This window comes from Electrona antarctica (assembly GCF_951216825.1).
Source record: "Electrona antarctica genome assembly, chromosome: 12".
In the NCBI taxonomy this organism is placed as follows: Eukaryota; Metazoa; Chordata; class Actinopteri; order Myctophiformes; family Myctophidae; genus Electrona; species Electrona antarctica.
Genome location: NC_136793.1, coordinates 38,318,347 through 38,346,173, shown reverse-complemented (window position 1 = coordinate 38,346,173; position 27,827 = coordinate 38,318,347). Strand labels below are relative to the sequence as shown.

Genomic DNA, 27,827 nt, shown 5'->3' with positions numbered 1-27,827 from the left:
AAAATAAAGTTGCTTGACTACACTATTATTTTCCCTTGCATGCTTTTTCAACACACTCATCCAATGCACACCTCCAGACTTCATTAACAAATCAAAGGCTTTTGGCATGTTTGTCTCATTTCATGAGACTTATGTAGCTGTTCTTAACTTACACCTGAATATGCATGTGACACTAACCAACCCACTAATACTTTCTATAGTTTGACAAAATAGATCCTGTGCATGCAATATTATCTACACTTCTGGCTCTTTGTATTAATTCATTTTGTCTTTTCTTTCCCATTCAGAGAGACCATTAAAGTTAATGGGCAAATGGACTGTCACCCCAGTGCCCATGGCACCCCACTCAGCCCTGGTCGCCACAGTAATGTCAAGAAGGTCACTGGGGTAGGAGGCACCACCTACGAAATATCTGTGTGAGCAAGGAGGGGGGTTGGGCAGGAAACGGACACAGCAAAACCATCTTCAATGGCAAAAACAACCACAACCTCTACTGCAAAGAGAGACGAGATTCTCCTCTGTTATGTTTTTGTAAAGACTAGACATCTGCTAATCTGGGGGTACACGGCACTTCCTGCTTCTGAGTTATTCCATTCAGTCGGACCTCTCTGCTTCTTGTGGGTCTGTCTAGCCAGTAGCCTGTGTGTATGTTTGTATTGCATTTGCAGGGGATGGGATATCAATCAGAAGTGCTGAAGGTTGTATTTGTGTGTGGTGTGAGTGCTATTGTTTATACATTTGTGTGTCTTGTCATTTTTCTTCATGGTGGACCATCCGACAGCGCATAAATGTTATTCCTATAGCCTCTTGGTTTCAGTCATCAAACTATCAGAGTTATTATCCCAAGTGTTTATCTGTCTCTCCCACGTGTATGTACACACACACACACACACACACACACACACACACACACACACACACACACACACACACACACACACACACACACACACACACACACACACACACACACCCTTCAGGGGTACAAGTAACAGCGTCTTCGCCATATTTGGAAGAGATTGCACAAAATTGTGCAGGCCGTTTAGCTGTTTTTTTGGCATCCCAAGTTGTTGGAAGCCTTTTACAACCAACCATGCTCATGTCCTAGGCTGCCAAAGATGAACACGAGTAGATTGCACCTATAGCCTAGCTCTGTGACGGTCTGGAGGAGTGACTGGTATTTAATGACTTTGGTCATAAAGGCTTCTTCTAAGCTAGAATTAAAGGTGCAGGACACTTCAAGAATGGAAACTGATCTGTTCCTTTCATTGACAACAACAACATCTGGTGTATTAGCAGAGAGATGTGCAAAAATGTCAGGATTTTCAGTTGAAACATGGGAGGTTTGACAGAAGAATGTTTGTACATTCTCACAGACAGTGTAAAATGTTTAGATCAACTATTCAGTTGTAGTGTGCTATGTAAAGCCCTTTATAGGCATAGCAGCCATTCAGAATGTGTGACATGGTTTCTGTAACATGCCCTGTGGTGTGATGCAAACAATGAGATACATGGGTGGAGGGAAACCAGAGGGAAAGGTTGAGTCTGGTGGGGAGGATCTGTAAAAGGTCATAATGTCCTCATTGAGAGCAGTGTTCCTTAGAAATGAATGGGAAACAGAGTGGTCAGCATGGGGAAGACAAGCAAGTTTCCCTTGGAGTTTAAGTCCAGTGACAGTCCAGTGTGGTTGTTGCCGATGTTGGAACATATCGTTGCTGTCCGGAGGAAACCTCATAACTCAATTTTTTTAGGTTTTTGATTTTTTTTTTCCATACATGTTGTTTAGAAAATATTGAACCAATGGAAAGTAGTAAAAAACACATTGGACAAAACCTCTTAACTCCATTGGACCCTCAAACTGTCTGCTAAAACAGCTAACTCCACCACCTCTCTCCTTCTCATGCAAGCAATTGACAATATCTAATGTCACAACACCAACTTTGATGAGGCAGTATTGCATCGTTTAAAAAATATATGGTTTTATTCATTTCCTTAAAAATGTATATTTTTCATTTCCTGAAAAATTAACATTTTGGAGTTATGAGGTTTCCTCCGGACAGAAGAGATATCCAACCGGGTCCGCCGGTTGGATATCTCTCTCACACACACACACACACACACACACACACACACACACACACACACACACACACACACACACACACACACACACACACACACACACACACACACACACACACACTACAGAAAGCACTGAGGGCTTAACAAGAGACTACAGATGAATGCATTGATCTCCATCAGTGTTGTACGATATCCACAGACTGATGTTCTTTCCACATGTTGACCTTGAGAAGTCGAGGTTCTTCACATGATATTGTGCCCTTCGCTTTTCTGGGCAGTTGTATTGCACAGCTTGCAAGATTTCCAGCTGCATCAGAGACGGTCACCACCAGACTGAACATGCAACAGCAGAATGAAAAGAAGAAATACTAGTTGTTGCTGTAGTGTACATTAAAGGAAACTCCAGGATGTCAACCTTGTGGTTCAGTTCACAATTGACTGAGAAATGCTTGGAGAATTTAACATAACAGAGTATTCTAATAAAACAGGGCTACAATTTTAACAAAACTATGAGTACAGACATTATTTAGTAAGTTTACATTATTTTACTCACATGAACCTTATTAGAAGTTGTAGTTTACAGTATAACTAATCAAAAGGACAATACTGGTTCATATCCATATGGTTAATGACAAGAATGTACTGAGAGTTGTTGGTAAATCAACAATAGAGACACCAGAGTATAGAGTGGATGTCACATGTTATGAGTGAGATGCCTGCATAATGAAAAGATCTAAAAGAATCTCTACATACAAGATAATAGGGGGATGAAATTACGGTATAAAATGTTTAACGCAAACATTAAGGAGGAAAAAGTGATAACTTGACATTGTTTACTAACATGATGGCATGTGCATCAGGGCTGTTGGAAACCACTAGACTCAACAAGGATTTTGAGTCTAGGAGGGTGCTTTTCTAAGAATATTTGTCGTCCCATTGTCTCCCTACGGAAGTTGCAGTGTAATTCAGTTTAATTTAGGTCAGTTCAGTGTTACCCAGACAAGTTATACTCTGAATATGTTATATATTCTGATTAAATATAATCTGAATACCTCATTAAAATGTTTGTCTCCAGAAACACAGAACTGATCCAGCGTTACATACCAAAATATATACACTGTTATGAGATGTGTTGACTTTATGTTCATATCAGAAATGAAAGGATATAGAAAAATAAGTCACTGTCTGTTGTATCATGAAGTAAAATTGCCCATTTGTTCTTTTGTATTTTTTCCTTTTTTATACCCAAACCATGTTTGATACATCTTTTTTTTATATAGATACTCAAGCTTGGAATGGATGTTTTTTTTGTTTTTTGTTTTTCAGTTTGCTTTTGTTAATTTATATCTTTAATGAATAAATGAGTTTAATGGGTAATAGATAAATGCAATCATTTAAAGCTTGTATATTCTCGTGTATAAATGAATAAATGTATACATGTATTATTAAGAATATTGGAAGCAGTATTGGGGTAAAAAGAAAAGAAGCTAAACTTATGCTGCCTTGAGATTTCAGTGCCAAAAAGTGGCTTCTGAAAATCAATCTCTTTCACATAATCCCGGTCTCCTGGCAGAGAGGGACTCTGGAGTGGCCCTTGCTGGGGTCATAATAGGCATTGTGACACCATCACAATGTCATCTAGCATCTCTATTCTGGGGGAGATGATATCCAATCTACAAGTTCAATTGCAATGTATTGTGAACTCGTAGATTAGCTATTTTCGCAGATGATATTTGGTGTAATGGAAAAAGGAGTAGAGCCCATTGGGGACCCTAACGAAGTACCTTTATTCTTTATATGGGTTAGTGGTTATCATTGAAAATTGAATTGGAAACAGGAAACAGCTGTCTGGCACAGCAAATGGATCATATTACACACCACACAGATGGTAGGAGATGGGGCTTTCTTAGGTGTTTACTGAAGAAGTTATAGTTTCATAAGTACATTATATTTGTTCATTAAAAGTCGCTGATTAAATCTAGCTATCTAATGAAAGTTGTTAACGTGTTTTGCCTCTTCCTTTTTTGTTATCGCAGCCAGGCTAGGAAGGCCGGGAGCAGGTATTGTTTTCCACCCTGTCTGTGTTTTTTTGTGAGCAGCTAATTTCCAACACCAATGGACCAATCGGTGTGAAACTTTGCACACTCCAAGTAGGCCAAGGAAGAACCTCTAACCCAAATCATTCAAATCAGCCTCATAATGTGTCCTAGAACTCTTGAACTGTAGGTCGTACAAGCAAAACTTACTTGGATCATTACACTACTCAGTATTCAGTACTCACACGTATGCCTTTACAGTAAATATGAATATTTCTTCTCCATGATTTGACTTTTTTTTATCGTCAATGTTTTTCATGGGTTTCATTATTTCATTTCATCACTAATTTTTTCATTTCACATTGAATACTTCTATCTGCTCATTTCAAAAGGCCTATTCATACTCCAGCTTTAGCTCATAGTGTGCTTCGCTATGAGCATGTAGATCTATTTTTGAGAATTGTGAAAGTGTGCAAATCTTGAATATATTAATGTTTTAAAGCAAACACAACTTTGGTTCAACACTGTTGTGGTAAATGTTCTCTATAAATAAAGTTAATTGGATGAGAAATGTCCCAGTGAGTTTGGGAGACATTTCTACTAGCCTACTAATGATTATCTTGTAGATCAAATTAGGTTGACTGTACTATTTTCTCCTCAATTCTCTGTTGAAGCCATTTATTTGTCAAAATCACAAGGGACTGTCAGAGCCAGGACTTGAACCTCTGACATTGTGCTTACAAGGCAGTCACTCTACCCATTTGCCCTGCAACAATGTCAAAATTGAGATGAATATGGGCCCCGATAATAAAGGTTTGTATTTCAAAAGAAGTATAACCCTAATGTGTCAACATGTTGGCAACATAAAATTATTGTCAGGCTGGGGAATCTGTCATGGATAATGACCGAAAAGCCAGAGGCTTGTTTCCATTGTGGTTCAAATTCAAACATCTAGATAAACAACAGCACAACAAACAGAAATCTCCTGTTATTTTTTAATTATTTGTATCAATGTTGTTACTCAAAGGAAAAGGAACACTGTGTTGTGGCAGGTAGCAAGTAACTCAATGAGTTATAGGGAGCTGGCTACATGATTGGGAGAGCAGTGTGAATTGGCCGGTACGGTACCAGTGGCACAGCGGGCTAGTAGTCATAGGGGACTAGTGGCGCAAAATACCTTGACGGTCGTTGCAACAGTCATCAACCGCTTGGTTCAAATCCTGTGTTGGGTACTGAAAATGAAGCCATTGATGCGTGAGCAGTGGGTTTCCAGACAATATAGTAAGGGGGGTTATAGTAAAACATAGATGGCCAGCTGAAGTCTTAGAGCAAGAGGAAAAGGTGAAAGAGGAAAGGAAGTAGGAACATAAAGATGTCTGTATTACAATGATAGATACAATATTTCTATATATTACAATATTTGATCTAGATTACAATGATATCCAATTTCATTTACAATATTATTAGATTACAATGATATTTATTACTAGATTACAATTTACAACATGTATTACTAGATTACAATTTACAACATGTATTACTAGATTACAATTTACAACATTTATTACTACATTACTATTTACAATGGCATACTGTACTATAGATAACTGTTACTAGATGTATATTTATTACTAGATAGCTATCATTGCAATGTCTATCATTGTAATCTAGTAATAGAAATCTATTTACAATAGTTTGTGCTATTGCCATTGAGAATGCATTGGGCGTTTAAGTTAAATAACTCAGAAACTACAAAACATTTAAAAGTAAAAAGTTCCAGCATGTGTGCCCACAGTAAGCTGAATTATAAAAAGTGTGAATGGAGTTTCTAGGTGAAAGTGCTTTTGCCAATATCTGCCATTGAGCCCCATTATACATTTCTCAAATTTGAAAGCACTATATTTCTAAAACTATGAAACATTTCAAAGATTCCTTTTCAGGCAAACATGGCCACCGTAAGATGAACCTAAATAGGTTTGAATGGGGTTTCTAGGTGAAAGTATGTAGGACTAGTAGCATGCCAAAGTTTGTGCTATTGCTATTGAGAATGCATTGGGCGTTTAAGTTAAATAACTCCGAAACTACAAAACATTTCAAAGTAAAAAGTTCCAGCATGTGTGCCCACAGTAAGCTGAATTATAAAAAGTGTGAATGGAGTTTCTAGGTGAAAGTGCTTTTTTGACATGCCAATATCTGCCATTGAGCCCCATTATACATTTCTCAAATTTGAAAGCACTATATTTCTAAAACTATGAAACATTTCAAAGATTCCTTTTCAGGCAAACATGGCCACCGTTAGATGAACCTAAATAGGTTTGAATGGGGTTTCTAGGTGTAAGTATGTAAGACTACTAGTAGCGTGACGACGAGTATAATAAACTGGAAGAAAAGTAACAAGTGTGTGTTCTAGTCCTGTTGATTGAGCTGAACAGGAGCAGGTTTATAGGTCCTGCTCAGCTCAATCAACAGGACCAGAACACACCTGGGCTGGCTGCCAGGTATCCACCAATGGGGAGGTCAGCTGAATGGATGTATGCAGTGGTGGAAAGTAACTAAGTACTTTTACTTAAGCAATGTACTGAAGTACAATTTTGAGGTATTTGTACTTTACTTGAGTATTTCCAATTTCCATAAAAAAGTGTGAATGGAGTTTCTAGGTGAAAGTGACTTTGACATATCTGAGATTTGAAAAAAGACGAAAATCAATGGGCTATAGCCCATGGTCTCGGAGTGATTTTTGTCTTTTTTTCAAATCCTCAAAAATGATGGAAAACGGCATGCTATAGTATGCCGTTCGAGACCATGGGCTATAGCCCATCGTCTCGGAGTGATTTTCGTCTTTTTTTCAAATCCTCAAAAATGATGAAAAACAGCAAGCTAGCTGCCGTCCGATATGGGCTATAGCCCATGGTCAAAAATGATGAAAACATGTCCACCGTAAGATGAACCTAAATAGGTTTGAATGGGGTTTCTAGGTGTAAGTATGTAGGACTAGTAGCATGCCAAAGTTTGTGCTATTGCCATTGAGAATGCATTGGGCGTTTAAGTTAAATAACTCAGAAACTAAAAAACATTTCAAAGTAAAAAGTTCCAGCATGTGTCTCCACAGTAAGCTGAATTTTAAAAAGTGTGAATGGAGTTTCTAGGTGAAAGTGCTTTTTTGACGTGCCAATATCTGCCATTGAGCCCCATTGTAGATTTCTCAAATTTAAAGCACTATATTTCTAAAACTATGAAACATTTCAAAGCATGTCGTTTTTCGTGATTTTGGACTATTTGAAAAAAATATGAAAATCATGAAAAAACAACATACTATAGTCCATGGTTTGGGACGGCATAATATATTTTGTCATATTTTCATGATTTTGGGACAGTATGTCAGAGCCAGGACTTGAACCTGCAGTCTCCTGATTCCAAGGCAGGCTCTGTACCCAGTGAGCCACTGTGCATGCTGTTCTTAAAAGGCCGAATAGATAATGACAGAAGAGCCAGAGACTTGTTTCCATTGTGGTTCATAAACATTCGAATGTCTAGAGATAAACAACAGCAAAGGAAACAATAGACAAATCTCCTGTTATTTTATTTTTTGTATTTTATTTTTGTATCAATGTTGTACTCAAAGGGAACAGCAGACTGTGTTGTGGCAGGTAGCAAGTAGATCAGTGAATATAAACCTTGAAGGTTTATAGGTCCTTCTCAGCTCAATCAACAGGACCAGAACACACCTGGGTTGGCTGCCAGGATCACATCCACCAATGGGGAGGCTGTCTGTGTCCTGTCATGGTTTCTCCTCTGTATTATCTGATTAACATCCACATAACACTTAAAAGCACTAAAGACACCTTTGATGCACAGCACCATTCAAATGCTCTGTACATGATCCCAAGGCCCCATTTGAAAAGTGACACCAAGAAGAACAACTTACAACCTAATAATCACTGAGAGCTCAGTGGCACCCTTGTTAAGATGACATCCATGTGAGCCAGAGGTTGTGAGTTCAAATCCAGCTGAGTTCCTCCTACTTTCACTCTGCAGCATGTTTTGGAGAATAACATCCAGAAGAGAACTGGAAAGAGATGAAAAGCTGAGGAGATTCTCAGAGAGCATGGTGGCACTCTGTGATAAACTGCTGTCTTTTTTTTTGAAAAAAAGACAAAAATCACTCCGAGACCATGGGCTATAGCCCATCGTCTCGGAGTGATTTTCTATAGTATGCCGTCCAATATGGGCTATAGCCCATGGTCATAAATGATGAAAAACGAGGATTTGAAAAAAAGACGAAAATGACTCCGAGACGATGGGCTATAGCCCATGGTCTCGGAGTGATTTTCGTCTTTTTTTCAAATCCTCAAAAATGATGGAAAACGGCATGCTATATATAGTATGCCGTTCGAGACCATGGGCTATAGCCCATCGTCTCGGAGTGATTTTCGTCTTTTTTTCAAATCATCAAAAATGATGAAAAAGGGCATGCTATAGTATGCCGTCCGATATGGGCTATAGCCCATGGTCATAAATGATGAAAAACGAGGTTTTGAAAAAAGACGAAAATGACTCCGAGACGATGGGCTATAGCCCATGGTCTCGGAGTGATTTTCGTCTTTTTTTCAAATCCTCAAAAATGATGGAAAACGGCATGCTATAGTATTCCGTTCGAGACCATGGGCTATAGCCCATCGTCTCGGAGTGATTTTCGTCTTTTTTTCAAATCCTCAAAAATGATGAAAAACGGCATGCTATAGTATGCCGTCCGATATGGGCTATAGCCCATGGTCATAAATGATGAAAAAAAAGGTTTTGAAAAAAGACGAAAATGACTCCGAGACGATGGGCTATAGCCCATGGTCTCGGAGTGATTTTCGTCTTTTTTTCAAATCCTCAAAAATGATGGAAAACGGCATGCTATAGTATGCCGTTCGAGACCATGGGCTATAGCCCATCGTCTCGGAGTGATTTTCGTCTTTTTTTCAAATCCTCAAAAATGATGAAAAACGGCATGCTATAGTATGCCGTTCGAGACCATGGGCTATAGCCCATCGTCTCGGAGTGATTTTCGTCTTTTTTTCAAATCCTCAAAAATGATGAAGAACGGCATGCTATAGTATGCCGTCCGATATGGGCTATAGCCCATGGTCATAAAAGATGAAAAACGAGGATTTGAAAAAAAGACGAAAATGACTCCGAGACGATGGGCTATAGCCCATGGTCTCAGGGGGAATTTTCGTCTTTTTTTCAAATCCTCAAAAATGATGGAAAACGGCATGCTATAGTATGCCGTTCGAGACCATGGGCTATAGCCCATCGTCTCGGAGTGATTTTCGTCTTTTTTTCAAATCCTCAAAAATGATGAAAAGCGGCATGCTATAGTATGCCGTTCGAGACCATGGGCTATAAACCATCGTCTCGGAGTGATTTTCGTCTTTTTTTCAAATCCTCAAAAATGATGAAGAACGGCATGCTATAGTATGCCGTCCGATATGGGCTATAGCCCATGGTCATAAATGATGAAAAACGAGGATTTGAAAAAAAGACGAAAATGACTCCGAGACGATGGGCTATAGCCCATGGTCTCGGAGTGATTTTCGTCTTTTTTTTAAATCCTCAAAAATGATGCAAATCGGCATGCTAAATATAGTATGCCGTTCGAGACCATGGGCTATAGCCCATCGTCTCGGAGTGATTTTCGTCTTTTTTTTAAATCCTCAAAAATGATGCAAATCGGCATCCTATATATAGTATGCCGTTTGAGACCATGGGCTATAGCCCATCGTCTCGGAGTGATTTTCGTCTTTTTTTCAAATCCTCAAAAATGATGAAAAAGGGCATGCTATAGTATGCCGTCCGATATGGGCTATAGCCCATGGTCATAAATGATGAAAAACGAGGTTTTGAAAAAAGACGAAAATGACTCCGAGACGATGGGCTATAGCCCATGGTCTCGGAGTGATTTTCGTCTTTTTTTCAAATCCTCAAAAATGATGGAAAACGGCATGCTATAGTATTCCGTTCGAGACCATGGGCTATAGCCCATCGTCTCAAAGTGATTTTCGTCTTTTTTTCAAATCCTCAAAAATGATGAAAAACGGCATGCTATAGTATGCCGTCCGATATGGGCTATAGCCCATGGTCATAAATGATGAAAAAAAAGGTTTTGAAAAAAGACGAAAATGACTCCGAGACGATGGGCTATAGCCCATGGTCTCGGAGTGATTTTCGTCTTTTTTTCAAATCCTCAAAAATGATGGAAAACGGCATGCTATAGTATGCCGTTCGAGACCATGGGCTATAGCCCATCGTCTCGGAGTGATTTTCGTCTTTTTTTCAAATCCTCAAAAATGATGAAAAGCGGCATGCTATAGTATGCCGTTCGAGACCATGGGCTATAAACCATCGTCTCGGAGTGATTTTCGTCTTTTTTTCAAATCCTCAAAAATGATGAAGAACGGCATGCTATAGTATGCCGTCCGATATGGGCTATAGCCCATGGTCATAAATGATGAAAAACGAGGATTTGAAAAAAAGACGAAAATGACTCCGAGACGATGGGCTATAGCCCATGGTCTCGGAGTGATTTTCGTCTTTTTTTTAAATCCTCAAAAATGATGCAAATCGGCATGCTAAATATAGTATGCCGTTCGAGACCATGGGCTATAGCCCATCGTCTCGGAGTGATTTTCGTCTTTTTTTTAAATCCTCAAAAATGATGCAAATCGGCATCCTATATATAGTATGCCGTTTGAGACCATGGGCTATAGCCCATCGTCTCGGAGTGATTTTCGTCTTTTTTTCAAATCCTCAAAAATGATGAAAAAGGGCATGCTATAGTATGCCGTCCGATATGGGCTATAGCCCATGGTCATAAATGATGAAAAACGAGGTTTTGAAAAAAGACGAAAATGACTCCGAGACGATGGGCTATAGCCCATGGTCTCGGAGTGATTTTCGTCTTTTTTTCAAATCCTCAAAAATGATGGAAAACGGCATGCTATAGTATTCCGTTCGAGACCATGGGCTATAGCCCATCGTCTCAAAGTGATTTTCGTCTTTTTTTCAAATCCTCAAAAATGATGAAAAACGGCATGCTATAGTATGCCGTCCGATATGGGCTATAGCCCATGGTCATAAATGATGAAAAAAAAGGTTTTGAAAAAAGACGAAAATGACTCCGAGACGATGGGCTATAGCCCATGGTCTCGGAGTGATTTTCGTCTTTTTTTCAAATCCTCAAAAATGATGGAAAACGGCATGCTATAGTATGCCGTTCGAGACCATGGGCTATAGCCCATCGTCTCGGAGTGATTTTCGTCTTTTTTTCAAATCCTCAAAAATGATGAAAAGCGGCATGCTATAGTATGCCGTTCGAGACCATGGGCTATAAACCATCGTCTCGGAGTGATTTTCGTCTTTTTTTCAAATCCTCAAAAATGATGAAGAACGGCATGCTATAGTATGCCGTCCGATATGGGCTATAGCCCATGGTCATAAATGATGAAAAACGAGGATTTGAAAAAAAGACGAAAATGACTCCGAGACGATGGGCTATAGCCCATGGTCTCGGAGTGATTTTCGTCTTTTTTTTAAATCCTCAAAAATGATGCAAATCGGCATGCTATATATAGTATGCCGTTCGAGACCATGGGCTATAGCCCATCGTCTCGGAGTGATTTTCGTCTTTTTTTCAAATCCTCAAAAATGATGAAAAAGGGCATGCTATAGTATGCCGTCCGATATGGGCTATAGCCCATGGTCATAAATGATGAAAAACTAGGTTTTGAAAAAAGACGAAAATGACTCCGAGACGATGGGCTATAGCCCATGGTCTCGGAGTGATTTTCGTCTTTTTTTCAAATCCTCAAAAATGATGGAAAACGGCATGCTATAGTATTCCGTTCGAGACCATGGGCTATAGCCCATCGTCTCGGAGTGATTTTCGTCTTTTTTTCAAATCCTCAAAAATGATGAAAAACGGCATGCTATAGTATGCCGTCCGATATGGGCTATAGCCCATGGTCATAAATGATGAAAAAAAAGGTTTTGAAAAAAGACGAAAATGACTCCGAGACGATGGGCTATAGCCCATGGTCTCGGAGTGATTTTCGTCTTTTTTTCAAATCCTCAAAAATGATGGAAAACGGCATGCTATAGTATGCCGTTCGAGACCATGGGCTATAGCCCATCGTCTCGGAGTGATTTTCGTCTTTTTTTCAAATCCTCAAAAATGATGAAAAACGGCATGCTATATGTATGCCGTCCGATATGGGCTATAGCCCATGGTCATAAATGATGAAAAACAAGGTTTTGAAAAAAGACGAAAATGACTCCGAGACGATGGGCTATAGCCCATGGTCTCGGAGTGATTTTCGTCTTTTTTTCAAATCCTCAAAAATGATGAAGAACGGCATGCTATAGTATGCCGTCCGATATGGGCTATAGCCCATGGTCATAAAAGATGAAAAACGAGGATTTGAAAAAAAGACGAAAATGACTCCGAGACGATGGGCTATAGCCCATGGTCTCAGGGGGATTTTCGTCTTTTTTTCAAATCCTCAAAAATGATGGAAAACGGCATGCTATAGTATGCCGTTCGAGACCATGGGCTATAGCCCATCGTCTCGGAGTGATTTTCGTCTTTTTTTCAAATCCTCAAAAATGATGAAAAACGGCATGCTATAGTATGCCGTTCGAGACCATGGGCTATAGACCATCGTCTCGGAGTGATTTTCGTCTTTTTTTCAAATCCTCAAAAATGATGAAGAACGGCATGCTATAGTATGCCGTCCGATATGGGCTATAGCCCATGGTCATAAATGATGAAAAACGAGGATTTGAAAAAAGACGAAAATGACTCCGAGACGATGGGCTATAGCCCATGGTCTCGGAGTGATTTTCGTCTTTTTTTCAAATCCTCAAAAATGATGGAAAACGGCATGCTATAGTATTCCGTTCGAGACCATGGGCTATAGCCCATCGTCTCGGAGTGATTTTCGTCTTTTTTTCAAATCCTCAAAAATGATGAAAAACGGCATGCTATAGTATGCCGTCCGATATGGGCTATAGCCCATGGTCATAAATGATGAAAAAAAAGGTTTTGAAAAAAGACGAAAATGACTCCGAGACGATGGGCTGTAGCCCATGGTCTCGGAGTGATTTTCGTCTTTTTTTCAAATCCTCAAAAATGATGGAAAACGGCATGCTATAGACTATAGCATGCCGTTTTCCATCATTTTTGAGGATTTGAAAAAAAGACGAAAATCACTCCGAGACCATGGGCTATAGCCCATCGTCTCGGAGTCATTTTCGTCTTTTTTTCAAATCCTCAAAAATGATGAAAAAGGGCATGCTATAGTATGCCGTCCGATATGGGCTATAGCCCATGGTCATAAATGATGAAAAACGAGGTTTTGAAAAAAGACGAAAATGACTCCGAGACGATGGGCTATAGCCCATGGTCTCGGAGTGATTTTCGTCTTTTTTTCAAATCCTCAAAAATGATGAAGAACGGCATGCTATAGTATGCCGTCCGATATGGGCTATAGCCCATGGTCATAAATGATGAAAAACGAGGATTTGAAAAAAAGACGAAAATGACTCCGAGACGATGGGCTATAGCCCATGGTCTCGGAGTGATTTTCGTCTTTTTTTCAAATCCTCAAAAATGATGCAAAACGGCATGCTATATATAGTATGCCGTTCGAGACCATGGGCTATAGCCCATCGTCTCGGAGTGATTTTCGTCTTTTTTTCAAATCCTCAAAAATGATGAAAAAGGGCATGCTATAGTATGCCGTCCGATATGGGCTATAGCCCATGGTCATAAATGATGAAAAACGAGGTTTTGAAAAAAGACGAAAATGACAGAGGGAGTGCAACGAACCATGTACAACCCAGATTCGGCACAAACAAGGGACTAAATTCTTTTCGCTCCTATGCCACCAAAATGTGGAACGCCCTACCAACTGTCATTAAGACATGCGAATCCCTTGACTCCTTCAAAACCGCTCTCAAAGGGCACCTACGGATGGCTGCAATTCGAAACTGGCCCCCGTAAAATCTGAATCCCCCCCCCCCCCGCCCCCCCCTTTTTTCCCCTCACTGTATATATTTCTTTTCCCTTTTTACCTCCTTTTTGATGAATTCTTTTTTGATGAATTCCTGTTCTGTCTATAGAAGTGTCTATTTGTACGTCTCTAAATGTTTTGATGATTTGAACATGGTGGACCCTGTTGGAAACAAGTGTAATGCTTAATTGGGTCGTCCACTCACAGTTAACAGCCTTTGTATTGAGTTTGTGCTTGAAATGTACTGTAATTCTGCAAACTGTTAATAAATTCTTCAATCAATCAATCAAAAAACTCCGAGACGATGGGCTATAGCCCATGGTCTCGGAGTGATTTTCGTCTTTTTTTCAAATCCTCAAAAATGATGAAGAACGGCATGCTATAGTATGCCGTCCGATATGGGCTATAGCCCATGGTCATAAAAGATGAAAAACGAGGATTTGAAAAAAAGACGAAAATGACTCCGAGACGATGGGCTATAGCCCATGGTCTCAGGGGGATTTTCGTCTTTTTTTCAAATCCTCAAAAATGATGGAAAACGGCATGCTATAGTATGCCGTTCGAGACCATGGGCTATAGCCCATCGTCTCGGAGTGATTTTCGTCTTTTTTTCAAATCCTCAAAAATGATGAAAAACGGCATGCTATAGTATGCCGTTCGAGACCATGGGCTATAGACCATCGTCTCGGAGTGATTTTCGTCTTTTTTTCAAATCCTCAAAAATGATGAAGAACGGCATGCTATAGTATGCCGTCCGATATGGGCTATAGCCCATGGTCATAAATGATGAAAAACGAGGATTTGAAAAAAAGACGAAAATGACTCCGAGACGATGGGCTATAGCCCATGGTCTCGGAGTGATTTTCGTCTTTTTTTTAAATCCTCAAAAATGATGCAAATCGGCATGCTATATATAGTATGCCGTTTGAGACCATGGGCTATAGCCCATCGTCTCGGAGTGATTTTCGTCTTTTTTTCAAATCCTCAAAAATGATGAAAAAGGGCATGCTATAGTATGCCGTCCGATATGGGCTATAGCCCATGGTCATAAAAGATGAAAAACGAGGATTTGAAAAAAAGACGAAAATGACTCCGAGACGATGGGCTATAGCCCATGGTCTCAGGGGGAATTTTCGTCTTTTTTTCAAATCCTCAAAAATGATGGAAAACGGCATGCTATAGTATGCCGTTCGAGACCATGGGCTATAGCCCATCGTCTCGGAGTGATTTTCGTCTTTTTTTCAAATCCTCAAAAATGATGAAAAGCGGCATGCTATAGTATGCCGTTCGAGACCATGGGCTATAAACCATCGTCTCGGAGTGATTTTCGTCTTTTTTTCAAATCCTCAAAAATGATGAAGAACGGCATGCTATAGTATGCCGTCCGATATGGGCTATAGCCCATGGTCATAAATGATGAAAAACGAGGATTTGAAAAAAAGACGAAAATGACTCCGAGACGATGGGCTATAGCCCATGGTCTCGGAGTGATTTTCGTCTTTTTTTTAAATCCTCAAAAATGATGCAAATCGGCATGCTAAATATAGTATGCCGTTCGAGACCATGGGCTATAGCCCATCGTCTCGGAGTGATTTTTGTCTTTTTTTCAAATCCTCAAAAATGATGAAAAAGGGCATGCTATAGTATGCCGTCCGATATGGGCTATAGCCCATGGTCATAAATGATGAAAAACGAGGATTTGAAAAAAAGACGAAAATGACTCCGAGACGATGGGCTATAGCCCATGGTCTCGGAGTGATTTTCGTCTTTTTTTTAAATCCTCAAAAATGATGCAAATCGGCATGCTATATATAGTATGCCGTTCGAGACCATGGGCTATAGCCCATCGTCTCGGAGTGATTTTCGTCTTTTTTTCAAATCCTCAAAAATGATGGAAAACGGCATGCTATAGTATTCCGTTCGAGACCATGGGCTATAGCCCATCGTCTCGGAGTGATTTTCGTCTTTTTTTCAAATCCTCAAAAATGATGAAAAACGGCATGCTATAGTATGCCGTCCGATATGGGCTATAGCCCATGGTCATAAAAGATGAAAAACGAGGATTTGAAAAAAAGACGAAAATGACTCCGAGACGATGGGCTATAGCCCATGGTCTCGGAGTGATTTTCGTCTTTTTTTCAAATCCTCAAAAATGATGGAAAACGGCATGCTATAGTATGCCGTTCGAGACCATGGGCTATAGCCCATCGTCTCGGAGTGATTTTCGTCTTTTTTTCAAATCCTCAAAAATGATGAAAAACGGCATGCTATATGTATGCCGTTCGAGACCATGGGCTATAGCCCATCGTCTCGGAGTGATTTTCGTCTTTTTTTCAAATCCTCAAAAATGATGAAGAACGGCATGCTATAGTATGCCGTCCGATATGGGCTATAGCCCATGGTCATAAAAGATGAAAAACGAGGATTTGAAAAAAAGACGAAAATGACTCCGAGACGATGGGCTATAGCCCATGGTCTCAGGGGGATTTTCGTCTTTTTTTCAAATCCTCAAAAATGATGAAAAACGGCATGCTATAGTATGCCGTTCGAGACCATGGGCTATAGACCATCGTCTCGGAGTGATTTTCGTCTTTTTTTCAAATCCTCAAAAATGATGAAGAACGGCATGCTATAGTATGCCGTCCGATATGGGCTATAGCCCATGGTCATAAATGATGAAAAACGAGGATTTGAAAAAAAGACGAAAATGACTCCGAGACGATGGGCTATAGCCCATGGTCTCGGAGTGATTTTCGTCTTTTTTTCAAATCCTCAAAAATGATGGAAAACGGCATGCTATAGTATTCCGTTCGAGACCATGGGCTATAGCCCATCGTCTCAAAGTGATTTTCGTCTTTTTTTCAAATCCTCAAAAATGATGAAAAACGGCATGCTATAGTATGCCGTCCGATATGGGCTATAGCCCATGGTCATAAATGATGAAAAAAAAGGTTTTGAAAAAAGACGAAAATGACTCCGAGACGATGGGCTATAGCCCATGGTCTCGGAGTGATTTTCGTCTTTTTTTCAAATCCTCAAAAATGATGGAAAACGGCATGCTATAGTATGCCGTTCGAGACGATGGGCTATAGCCCATGGTCTCGGAGTGATTTTCGTCTTTTTTTCAAATCCTCAAAAATGATGAAAAACGGCATGCTATAGTATGCCGTTCGAGACCATGGGCTATAGCCCATTGTCTCGGAGTGATTTTCGTCTTTTTTTCAAATCCTCAAAAATAATGAAGAACGGCATGCTATAGTATGCCGTCCGATATGGGCTATAGCCCATGGTCATAAAAGATGAAAAACGAGGATTTGAAAAAAAGACGAAAATGACTCCGAGACGATGGGCTATAGCCCATGGTCTCAGGGGGAATTTTCGTCTTTTTTTCAAATCCTCAAAAATGATGGAAAACGGCATGCTATAGTATGCCGTTCGAGACCATGGGCTATAGCCCATCGTCTCGGAGTGATTTTCGTCTTTTTTTCAAATCCTCAAAAATGATGAAAAGCGGCATGCTATAGTATGCCGTTCGAGACCATGGGCTATAGCCCATGGTCTCGGAGTGATTTTCGTCTTTTTTTTAAATCCTCAAAAATGATGCAAATCGGCATCCTATATATAGTATGCCGTTTGAGACCATGGGCTATAGCCCATCGTCTCGGAGTGATTTTCGTCTTTTTTTCAAATCCTCAAAAATGATGAAAAAGGGCATGCTATAGTATGCCGTCCGATATGGGCTATAGCTCATGGTCATAAATGATGAAAAACGAGGTTTTGAAAAAAGACGAAAATGACTCCGAGACGATGGGCTATAGCCCATGGTCTCGGAGTGATTTTCGTCTTTTTTTCAAATCCTCAAAAATGATGGAAAACGGTATGCTATAGTATTCCGTTCGAGACCATGGGCTATAGCCCATCGTCTCAAAGTGATTTTCGTCTTTTTTTCAAATCCTCAAAAATGATGAAAAACGGCATGCTATAGTATGCCGTCCGATATGGGCTATAGCCCATGGTCATAAATGATGAAAAAAAAGGTTTTGAAAAAAGACGAAAATGACTCCGAGACGATGGGCTATAGCCCATGGTCTCGGAGTGATTTTCGTCTTTTTTTCAAATCCTCAAAAATGATGGAAAACGGCATGCTATAGTATGCCGTTCGAGACGATGGGCTATAGCCCATGGTCTCGGAGTGATTTTCGTCTTTTTTTCAAATCCTCAAAAATGATGAAAAACGGCATGCTATAGTATGCCGTTCGAGACCATGGGCTATAGCCCATTGTCTCGGAGTGATTTTCGTCTTTTTTTCAAATCCTCAAAAATAATGAAGAACGGCATGCTATAGTATGCCGTCCGATATGGGCTATAGCCCATGGTCATAAAAGATGAAAAACGAGGATTTGAAAAAAAGACGAAAATGACTCCGAGACGATGGGCTATAGCCCATGGTCTCAGGGGGAATTTTCGTCTTTTTTTCAAATCCTCAAAAATTATGGAAAACGGCATGCTATAGTATGCCGTTCGAGACCATGGGCTATAGCCCATCGTCTCGGAGTGATTTTCGTCTTTTTTTCAAATCCTCAAAAATGATGAAAAGCGGCATGCTATAGTATGCCGTTCGAGACCATGGGCTATAAACCATCGTCTCGGAGTGATTTTCGTCTTTTTTTCAAATCCTCAAAAATGATGAAGAACGGCATGCTATAGTATGCCGTCCGATATGGGCTATAGCCCATGGTCATAAATGATGAAAAACGAGGATTTGAAAAAAAGACGAAAATGACTCCGAGACGATGGGCTATAGCCCATGGTCTCGGAGTGATTTTCGTCTTTTTTTTAAATCCTCAAAAATGATGCAAATCGGCATGCTATATATAGTATGCCGTTCGAGACCATGGGCTATAGCCCATCGTCTCGGAGTGATTTTCGTCTTTTTTTCAAATCCTCAAAAATGATGAAAAAGGGCATGCTATAGTATGCCGTCCGATATGGGCTATAGCCCATGGTCATAAATGATGAAAAACTAGGTTTTGAAAAAAGACGAAAATGACTCCGAGACGATGGGCTATAGCCCATGGTCTCGGAGTGATTTTCGTCTTTTTTTCAAATCCTCAAAAATGATGGAAAACGGCATGCTATAGTATTCCGTTCGAGACCATGGGCTATAGCCCATCGTCTCGGAGTGATTTTCGTCTTTTTTTCAAATCCTCAAAAATGATGAAAAACGGCATGCTATAGTATGCCGTCCGATATGGGCTATAGCCCATGGTCATAAATGATGAAAAAAAAGGTTTTGAAAAAAGACGAAAATGACTCCGAGACGATGGGCTATAGCCCATGGTCTCGGAGTGATTTTCGTCTTTTTTTCAAATCCTCAAAAATGATGGAAAACGGCATGCTATAGTATGCCGTTCGAGACCATGGGCTATAGCCCATCGTCTCGGAGTGATTTTCGTCTTTTTTCAAATCCTCAAAAATGATGAAAAACGGCATGCTATATGTATGCCGTCCGATATGGGCTATAGCCCATGGTCATAAATGATGAAAAACAAGGTTTTGAAAAAAGACGAAAATGACTCCGAGACGATGGGCTATAGCCCATGGTCTCGGAGTGATTTTCGTCTTTTTTTCAAATCCTCAAAAATGATGAAGAACGGCATGCTATAGTATGCCGTCCGATATGGGCTATAGCCCATGGTCATAAAAGATGAAAAACGAGGATTTGAAAAAAAGACGAAAATGACTCCGAGACGATGGGCTATAGCCCATGGTCTCAGGGGGATTTTCGTCTTTTTTTCAAATCCTCAAAAATGATGGAAAACGGCATGCTATAGTATGCCGTTCGAGACCATGGGCTATAGCCCATCGTCTCGGAGTGATTTTCGTCTTTTTTTCAAATCCTCAAAAATGATGAAAAACGGCATGCTATAGTATGCCGTTCGAGACCATGGGCTATAGACCATCGTCTCGGAGTGATTTTCGTCTTTTTTTCAAATCCTCAAAAATGATGAAGAACGGCATGCTATAGTATGCCGTCCGATATGGGCTATAGCCCATGGTCATAAATGATGAAAAACGAGGATTTGAAAAAAGACGAAAATGACTCCGAGACGATGGGCTATAGCCCATGGTCTCGGAGTGATTTTCGTCTTTTTTTCAAATCCTCAAAAATGATGGAAAACGGCATGCTATAGTATTCCGTTCGAGACCATGGGCTATAGCCCATCGTCTCGGAGTGATTTTCGTCTTTTTTTCAAATCCTCAAAAATGATGAAAAACGGCATGCTATAGTATGCCGTCCGATATGGGCTATAGCCCATGGTCATAAATGATGAAAAAAAAGGTTTTGAAAAAAGACGAAAATGACTCCGAGACGATGGGCTGTAGCCCATGGTCTCGGAGTGATTTTCGTCTTTTTTTCAAATCCTCAAAAATTATGGAAAACGGCATGCTATAGTCTATAGCATGCCGTTTTCCATCATTTTTGAGGATTTGAAAAAAAGACGAAAATCACTCCGAGACCATGGGCTATAGCCCATCGTCTCGGAGTCATTTTCGTCTTTTTTTCAAATCCTCAAAAATGATGAAAAAGGGCATGCTATAGTATGCCGTCCGATATGGGCTATAGCCCATGGTCATAAATGATGAAAAACGAGGTTTTGAAAAAAGACGAAAATTACTCCGAGACGATGGGCTATAGCCCATGGTCTCGGAGTGATTTTCGTCTTTTTTTCAAATCCTCAAAAATGATGAAGAACGGCATGCTATAGTATGCCGTCCGATATGGGCTATAGCCCATGGTCATAAATGATGAAAAACGAGGATTTGAAAAAAAGACGAAAATGACTCCGAGACGATGGGCTATAGCCCATGGTCTCGGAGTGATTTTCGTCTTTTTTTCAAATCCTCAAAAATGATGCAAAACGGCATGCTATATATAGTATGCCGTTCGAGACCATGGGCTATAGCCCATCGTCTCGGAGTGATTTTCGTCTTTTTTTCAAATCCTCAAAAATGATGAAAAAGGGCATGCTATAGTATGCCGTCCGATATGGGCTATAGCCCATGGTCATAAATGATGAAAAACGAGGTTTTGAAAAAAGACGAAAATGACTCCGAGACGATGGGCTATAGCCCATGGTCTCGGAGTGATTTTCGTCTTTTTTTCAAATCCTCAAAAATGATGAAGAACGGCATGCTATAGTATGCCGTCCGATATGGGCTATAGCCCATGGTCATAAAAGATGAAAAACGAGGATTTGAAAAAAAGACGAAAATGACTCCGAGACGATGGGCTATAGCCCATGGTCTCAGGGGGATTTTCGTCTTTTTTTCAAATCCTCAAAAATGATGGAAAACGGCATGCTATAGTATGCCGTTCGAGACCATGGGCTATAGCCCATCGTCTCGGAGTGATTTTCGTCTTTTTTTCAAATCCTCAAAAATGATGAAAAACGGCATGCTATAGTATGCCGTTCGAGACCATGGGCTATAGACCATCGTCTCGGAGTGATTTTCGTCTTTTTTTCAAATCCTCAAAAATGATGAAGAACGGCATGCTATAGTATGCCGTCCGATATGGGCTATAGCCCATGGTCATAAATGATGAAAAACGAGGATTTGAAAAAAAGACGAAAATGACTCCGAGACGATGGGCTATAGCCCATGGTCTCGGAGTGATTTTCGTCTTTTTTTTAAATCCTCAAAAATGATGAAAATCGGCATGCTATATATAGTATGCCGTTTGAGACCATGGGCTATAGCCCATCGTCTCGGAGTGATTTTCGTCTTTTTTTCAAATCCTCAAAAATGATGAAAAAGGGCATGCTATAGTATGCCGTCCGATATGGGCTATAGCCCATGGTCATAAAAGATGAAAAACGAGGATTTGAAAAAAAGACGAAAATGACTCCGAGACGATGGGCTATAGCCCATGGTCTCAGGGGGAATTTTCGTCTTTTTTTCAAATCCTCAAAAATGATGGAAAACGGCATGCTATAGTATGCCGTTCGAGACCATGGGCTATAGCCCATCGTCTCGGAGTGATTTTCGTCTTTTTTTCAAATCCTCAAAAATGATGAAAAGCGGCATGCTATAGTATGCCGTTCGAGACCATGGGCTATAAACCATCGTCTCGGAGTGATTTTCGTCTTTTTTTCAAATCCTCAAAAATGATGAAGAACGGCATGCTATAGTATGCCGTCCGATATGGGCTATAGCCCATGGTCATAAATGATGAAAAACGAGGATTTGAAAAAAAGACGAAAATGACTCCGAGACGATGGGCTATAGCCCATGGTCTCGGAGTGATTTTCGTCTTTTTTTTAAATCCTCAAAAATGATGCAAATCGGCATGCTAAATATAGTATGCCGTTCGAGACCATGGGCTATAGCCCATCGTCTCGGAGTGATTTTTGTCTTTTTTTCAAATCCTCAAAAATGATGAAAAAGGGCATGCTATAGTATGCCGTCCGATATGGGCTATAGCCCATGGTCATAAATGATGAAAAACGAGGATTTGAAAAAAAGACGAAAATGACTCCGAGACGATGGGCTATAGCCCATGGTCTCGGAGTGATTTTCGTCTTTTTTTTAAATCCTCAAAAATGATGCAAATCGGCATGCTATATATAGTATGCCGTTCGAGACCATGGGCTATAGCCCATCGTCTCGGAGTGATTTTCGTCTTTTTTTCAAATCCTCAAAAATGATGGAAAACGGCATGCTATAGTATTCCGTTCGAGACCATGGGCTATAGCCCATCGTCTCGGAGTGATTTTCGTCTTTTTTTCAAATCCTCAAAAATGATGAAAAACGGCATGCTATAGTATGCCGTCCGATATGGGCTATAGCCCATGGTCATAAAAGATGAAAAACGAGGATTTGAAAAAAAGACGAAAATGACTCCGAGACGATGGGCTATAGCCCATGGTCTCGGAGTGATTTTCGTCTTTTTTTCAAATCCTCAAAAATGATGGAAAACGGCATGCTATAGTATGCCGTTCGAGACCATGGGCTATAGCCCATCGTCTCGGAGTGATTTTCGTCTTTTTTTCAAATCCTCAAAAATGATGAAAAACGGCATGCTATATGTATGCCGTTCGAGACCATGGGCTATAGCCCATCGTCTCGGAGTGATTTTCGTCTTTTTTTCAAATCCTCAAAAATGATGAAGAACGGCATGCTATAGTATGCCGTCCGATATGGGCTATAGCCCATGGTCATAAAAGATGAAAAACGAGGATTTGAAAAAAAGACGAAAATGACTCCGAGACGATGGGCTATAGCCCATGGTCTCAGGGGGATTTTCGTCTTTTTTTCAAATCCTCAAAAATGATGAAAAACGGCATGCTATAGTATGCCGTTCGAGACCATGGGCTATAGACCATCGTCTCGGAGTGATTTTCGTCTTTTTTTCAAATCCTCAAAAATGATGAAGAACGGCATGCTATAGTATGCCGTCCGATATGGGCTATAGCCCATGGTCATAAATGATGAAAAACGAGGATTTGAAAAAAAGACGAAAATGACTCCGAGACGATGGGCTATAGCCCATGGTCTCGGAGTGATTTTCGTCTTTTTTTCAAATCCTCAAAAATGATGGAAAACGGCATGCTATAGTATTCCGTTCGAGACCATGGGCTATAGCCCATCGTCTCAAAGTGATTTTCGTCTTTTTTTCAAATCCTCAAAAATGATGAAAAACGGCATGCTATAGTATGCCGTCCGATATGGGCTATAGCCCATGGTCATAAATGATGAAAAAAAAGGTTTTGAAAAAAGACGAAAATGACTCCGAGACGATGGGCTATAGCCCATGGTCTCGGAGTGATTTTCGTCTTTTTTTCAAATCCTCAAAAATGATGGAAAACGGCATGCTATAGTATGCCGTTCGAGACGATGGGCTATAGCCCATGGTCTCGGAGTGATTTTCGTCTTTTTTTCAAATCCTCAAAAATGATGAAAAACGGCATGCTATAGTATGCCGTTCGAGACCATGGGCTATAGCCCATTGTCTCGGAGTGATTTTCGTCTTTTTTTCAAATCCTCAAAAATAATGAAGAACGGCATGCTATAGTATGCCGTCCGATAAGGGCTATAGCCCATGGTCATAAAAGATGAAAAACGAGGATTTGAAAAAAAGACGAAAATGACTCCGAGACGATGGGCTATAGCCCATGGTCTCAGGGGGAATTTTCGTCTTTTTTTCAAATCCTCAAAAATGATGGAAAACGGCATGCTATAGTATGCCGTTCGAGACCATGGGCTATAGCCCATCGTCTCGGAGTGATTTTCGTCTTTTTTTCAAATCCTCAAAAATGATGAAAAAGGGCATGCTATAGTATGCCGTCCGATATGGGCTATAGCCCATGGTCATAAATGATGAAAAACTAGGTTTTGAAAAAAGACGAAAATGACTCCGAGACGATGGGCTATAGCCCATGGTCTCGGAGTGATTTTCGTCTTTTTTTCAAATCCTCAAAAATGATGGAAAACGGCATGCTATAGTATTCCGTTCGAGACCATGGGCTATAGCCCATCGTCTCGGAGTGATTTTCGTCTTTTTTTCAAATCCTCAAAAATGATGAAAAACGGCATGCTATAGTATGCCGTCCGATATGGGCTATAGCCCATGGTCATAAATGATGAAAAAAAAGGTTTTGAAAAAAGACGAAAATGACTCCGAGACGATGGGCTATAGCCCATGGTCTCGGAGTGATTTTCGTCTTTTTTTCAAATCCTCAAAAATGATGGAAAACGGCATGCTATAGTATGCCGTTCGAGACCATGGGCTATAGCCCATCGTCTCGGAGTGATTTTCGTCTTTTTTTCAAATCCTCAAAAATGATGAAAAACGGCATGCTATATGTATGCCGTCCGATATGGGCTATAGCCCATGGTCATAAATGATGAAAAACAAGGTTTTGAAAAAAGACGAAAATCACTCCGAGACGATGGGCTATAGCCCATGGTCTCGGAGTGATTTTCGTCTTTTTTTCAAATCCTCAAAAATGATGAAGAACGGCATGCTATAGTATGCCGTCCGATATGGGCTATAGCCCATGGTCATAAAAGATGAAAAACGAGGATTTGAAAAAAAGACGAAAATGACTCCGAGACGATGGGCTATAGCCCATGGTCTCAGGGGGATTTTCGTCTTTTTTTCAAATCCTCAAAAATGATGGAAAACGGCATGCTATAGTATGCCGTTCGAGACCATGGGCTATAGCCCATCGTCTCGGAGTGATTTTCGTCTTTTTTTCAAATCCTCAAAAATGATGAAAAACGGCATGCTATAGTATGCCGTTCGAGACCATGGGCTATAGACCATCGTCTCGGAGTGATTTTCGTCTTTTTTTCAAATCCTCAAAAATGATGAAGAACGGCATGCTATAGTATGCCGTCCGATATGGGCTATAGCCCATGGTCATAAATGATGAAAAACGAGGATTTGAAAAAAGACGAAAATGACTCCGAGACCATGGGCTATAGCCCATGGTCTCGGAGTGATTTTCGTCTTTTTTTCAAATCCTCAAAAATGATGGAAAACGGCATGCTATAGTATTCCGTTCGAGACCATGGGCTATAGCCCATCGTCTCGGAGTGATTTTCGTCTTTTTTTCAAATCCTCAAAAATGATGAAAAACGGCATGCTATAGTATGCCGTCCGATATGGGCTATAGCCCATGGTCATAAATGATGAAAAAAAAGGTTTTGAAAAAAGACGAAAATGACTCCGAGACGATGGGCTGTAGCCCATGGTCTCGGAGTGATTTTCGTCTTTTTTTCAAATCCTCAAAAATGATGGAAAACGGCATGCTATAGACTATAGCATGCCGTTTTCCATCATTTTTGAGGATTTGAAAAAAAGACGAAAATCACTCCGAGACCATGGGCTATAGCCCATCGTCTCGGAGTCATTTTCGTCTTTTTTTCAAATCCTCAAAAATGATGAAAAAGGGCATGCTATAGTATGCCGTCCGATATGGGCTATAGCCCATGGTCATAAATGATGAAAAACGAGGTTTTGAAAAAAGACGAAAATTACTCCGAGACGATGGGCTATAGCCCATGGTCTCGGGGTGATTTTCGTCTTTTTTTCAAATCCTCAAAAATGATGAAGAACGGCATGCTATAGTATGCCGTCCGATATGGGCTATAGCCCATGGTCATAAATGATGAAAAACGAGGATTTGAAAAAAAGACGAAAATGACTCCGAGACGATGGGCTATAGCCCATGGTCTCGGAGTGATTTTCGTCTTTTTTTCAAATCCTCAAAAATGATGCAAAACGGCATGCTATATATAGTATGCCGTTCGAGACCATGGGCTATAGCCCATCGTCTCGGAGTGATTTTCGTCTTTTTTTCAAATCCTCAAAAATGATGAAAAAGGGCATGCTATAGTATGCCGTCCGATATGGGCTATAGCCCATGGTCATAAATGATGAAAAACGAGGTTTTGAAAAAAGACGAAAATGACTCCGAGACGATGGGCTATAGCCCATGGTCTCGGAGTGATTTTCGTCTTTTTTTCAAATCCTCAAAAATGATGAAGAACGGCATGCTATAGTATGCCGTCCGATATGGGCTATAGCCCATGGTCATAAAAGATGAAAAACGAGGATTTGAAAAAAAGACGAAAATGACTCCGAGACGATGGGCTATAGCCCATGGTCTCAGGGGGATTTTCGTCTTTTTTTCAAATCCTCAAAAATGATGGAAAACGGCATGCTATAGTATGCCGTTCGAGACCATGGGCTATAGCCCATCGTCTCGGAGTGATTTTCGTCTTTTTTTCAAATCCTCAAAAATGATGAAAAACGGCATGCTATAGTATGCCGTTCGAGACCATGGGCTATAGACCATCGTCTCGGAGTGATTTTCGTCTTTTTTTCAAATCCTCAAAAATGATGAAGAACGGCATGCTATAGTATGCCGTCCGATATGGGCTATAGCCCATGGTCATAAATGATGAAAAACGAGGATTTGAAAAAAAGACGAAAATGACTCCGAGACGATGGGCTATAGCCCATGGTCTCGGAGTGATTTTCGTCTTTTTTTTAAATCCTCAAAAATGATGCAAATCGGCATGCTATATATAGTATGCCGTTTGAGACCATGGGCTATAGCCCATCGTCTCGGAGTGATTTTCGTCTTTTTTTCAAATCCTCAAAAATGATGAAAAAGGGCATGCTATAGTATGCCGTCCGATATGGGCTATAGCCCATGGTCATAAAAGATGAAAAACGAGGATTTGAAAAAAAGACGAAAATGACTCCGAGACGATGGGCTATAGCCCATGGTCTCAGGGGGAATTTTCGTCTTTTTTTCAAATCCTCAAAAATGATGGAAAACGGCATGCTATAGTATGCCGTTCGAGACCATGGGCTATAGCCCATCGTCTCGGAGTGATTTTCGTCTTTTTTTCAAATCCTCAAAAATGATGAAAAGCGGCATGCTATAGTATGCCGTTCGAGACCATGGGCTATAAACCATCGTCTCGGAGTGATTTTCGTCTTTTTTTCAAATCCTCAAAAATGATGAAGAACGGCATGCTATAGTATGCCGTCCGATATGGGCTATAGCCCATGGTCATAAATGATGAAAAACGAGGATTTGAAAAAAAGACGAAAATGACTCCGAGACGA

General features: G+C 40.3%; 1 protein-coding gene across 1 annotated transcript in view; it reads left to right on the top strand.

Moving 5' to 3' along the window:
- Positions 1-4,571, top strand: part of zdhhc8b (zDHHC palmitoyltransferase 8b) — a 92,081-nt gene extending 87,510 nt beyond the window's left edge. Inside the window, exon 11 of the mRNA XM_079517076.1 lies at positions 288-4,571. Coding sequence (XP_079373202.1) covers positions 288-420 — 133 coding nt within the window. The 3' untranslated portion in view covers positions 421-4,571. The remainder of the gene's footprint in view (positions 1-287) is intronic.
- The last annotated feature ends 23,256 nt before the right edge of the window (positions 4,572-27,827 follow it).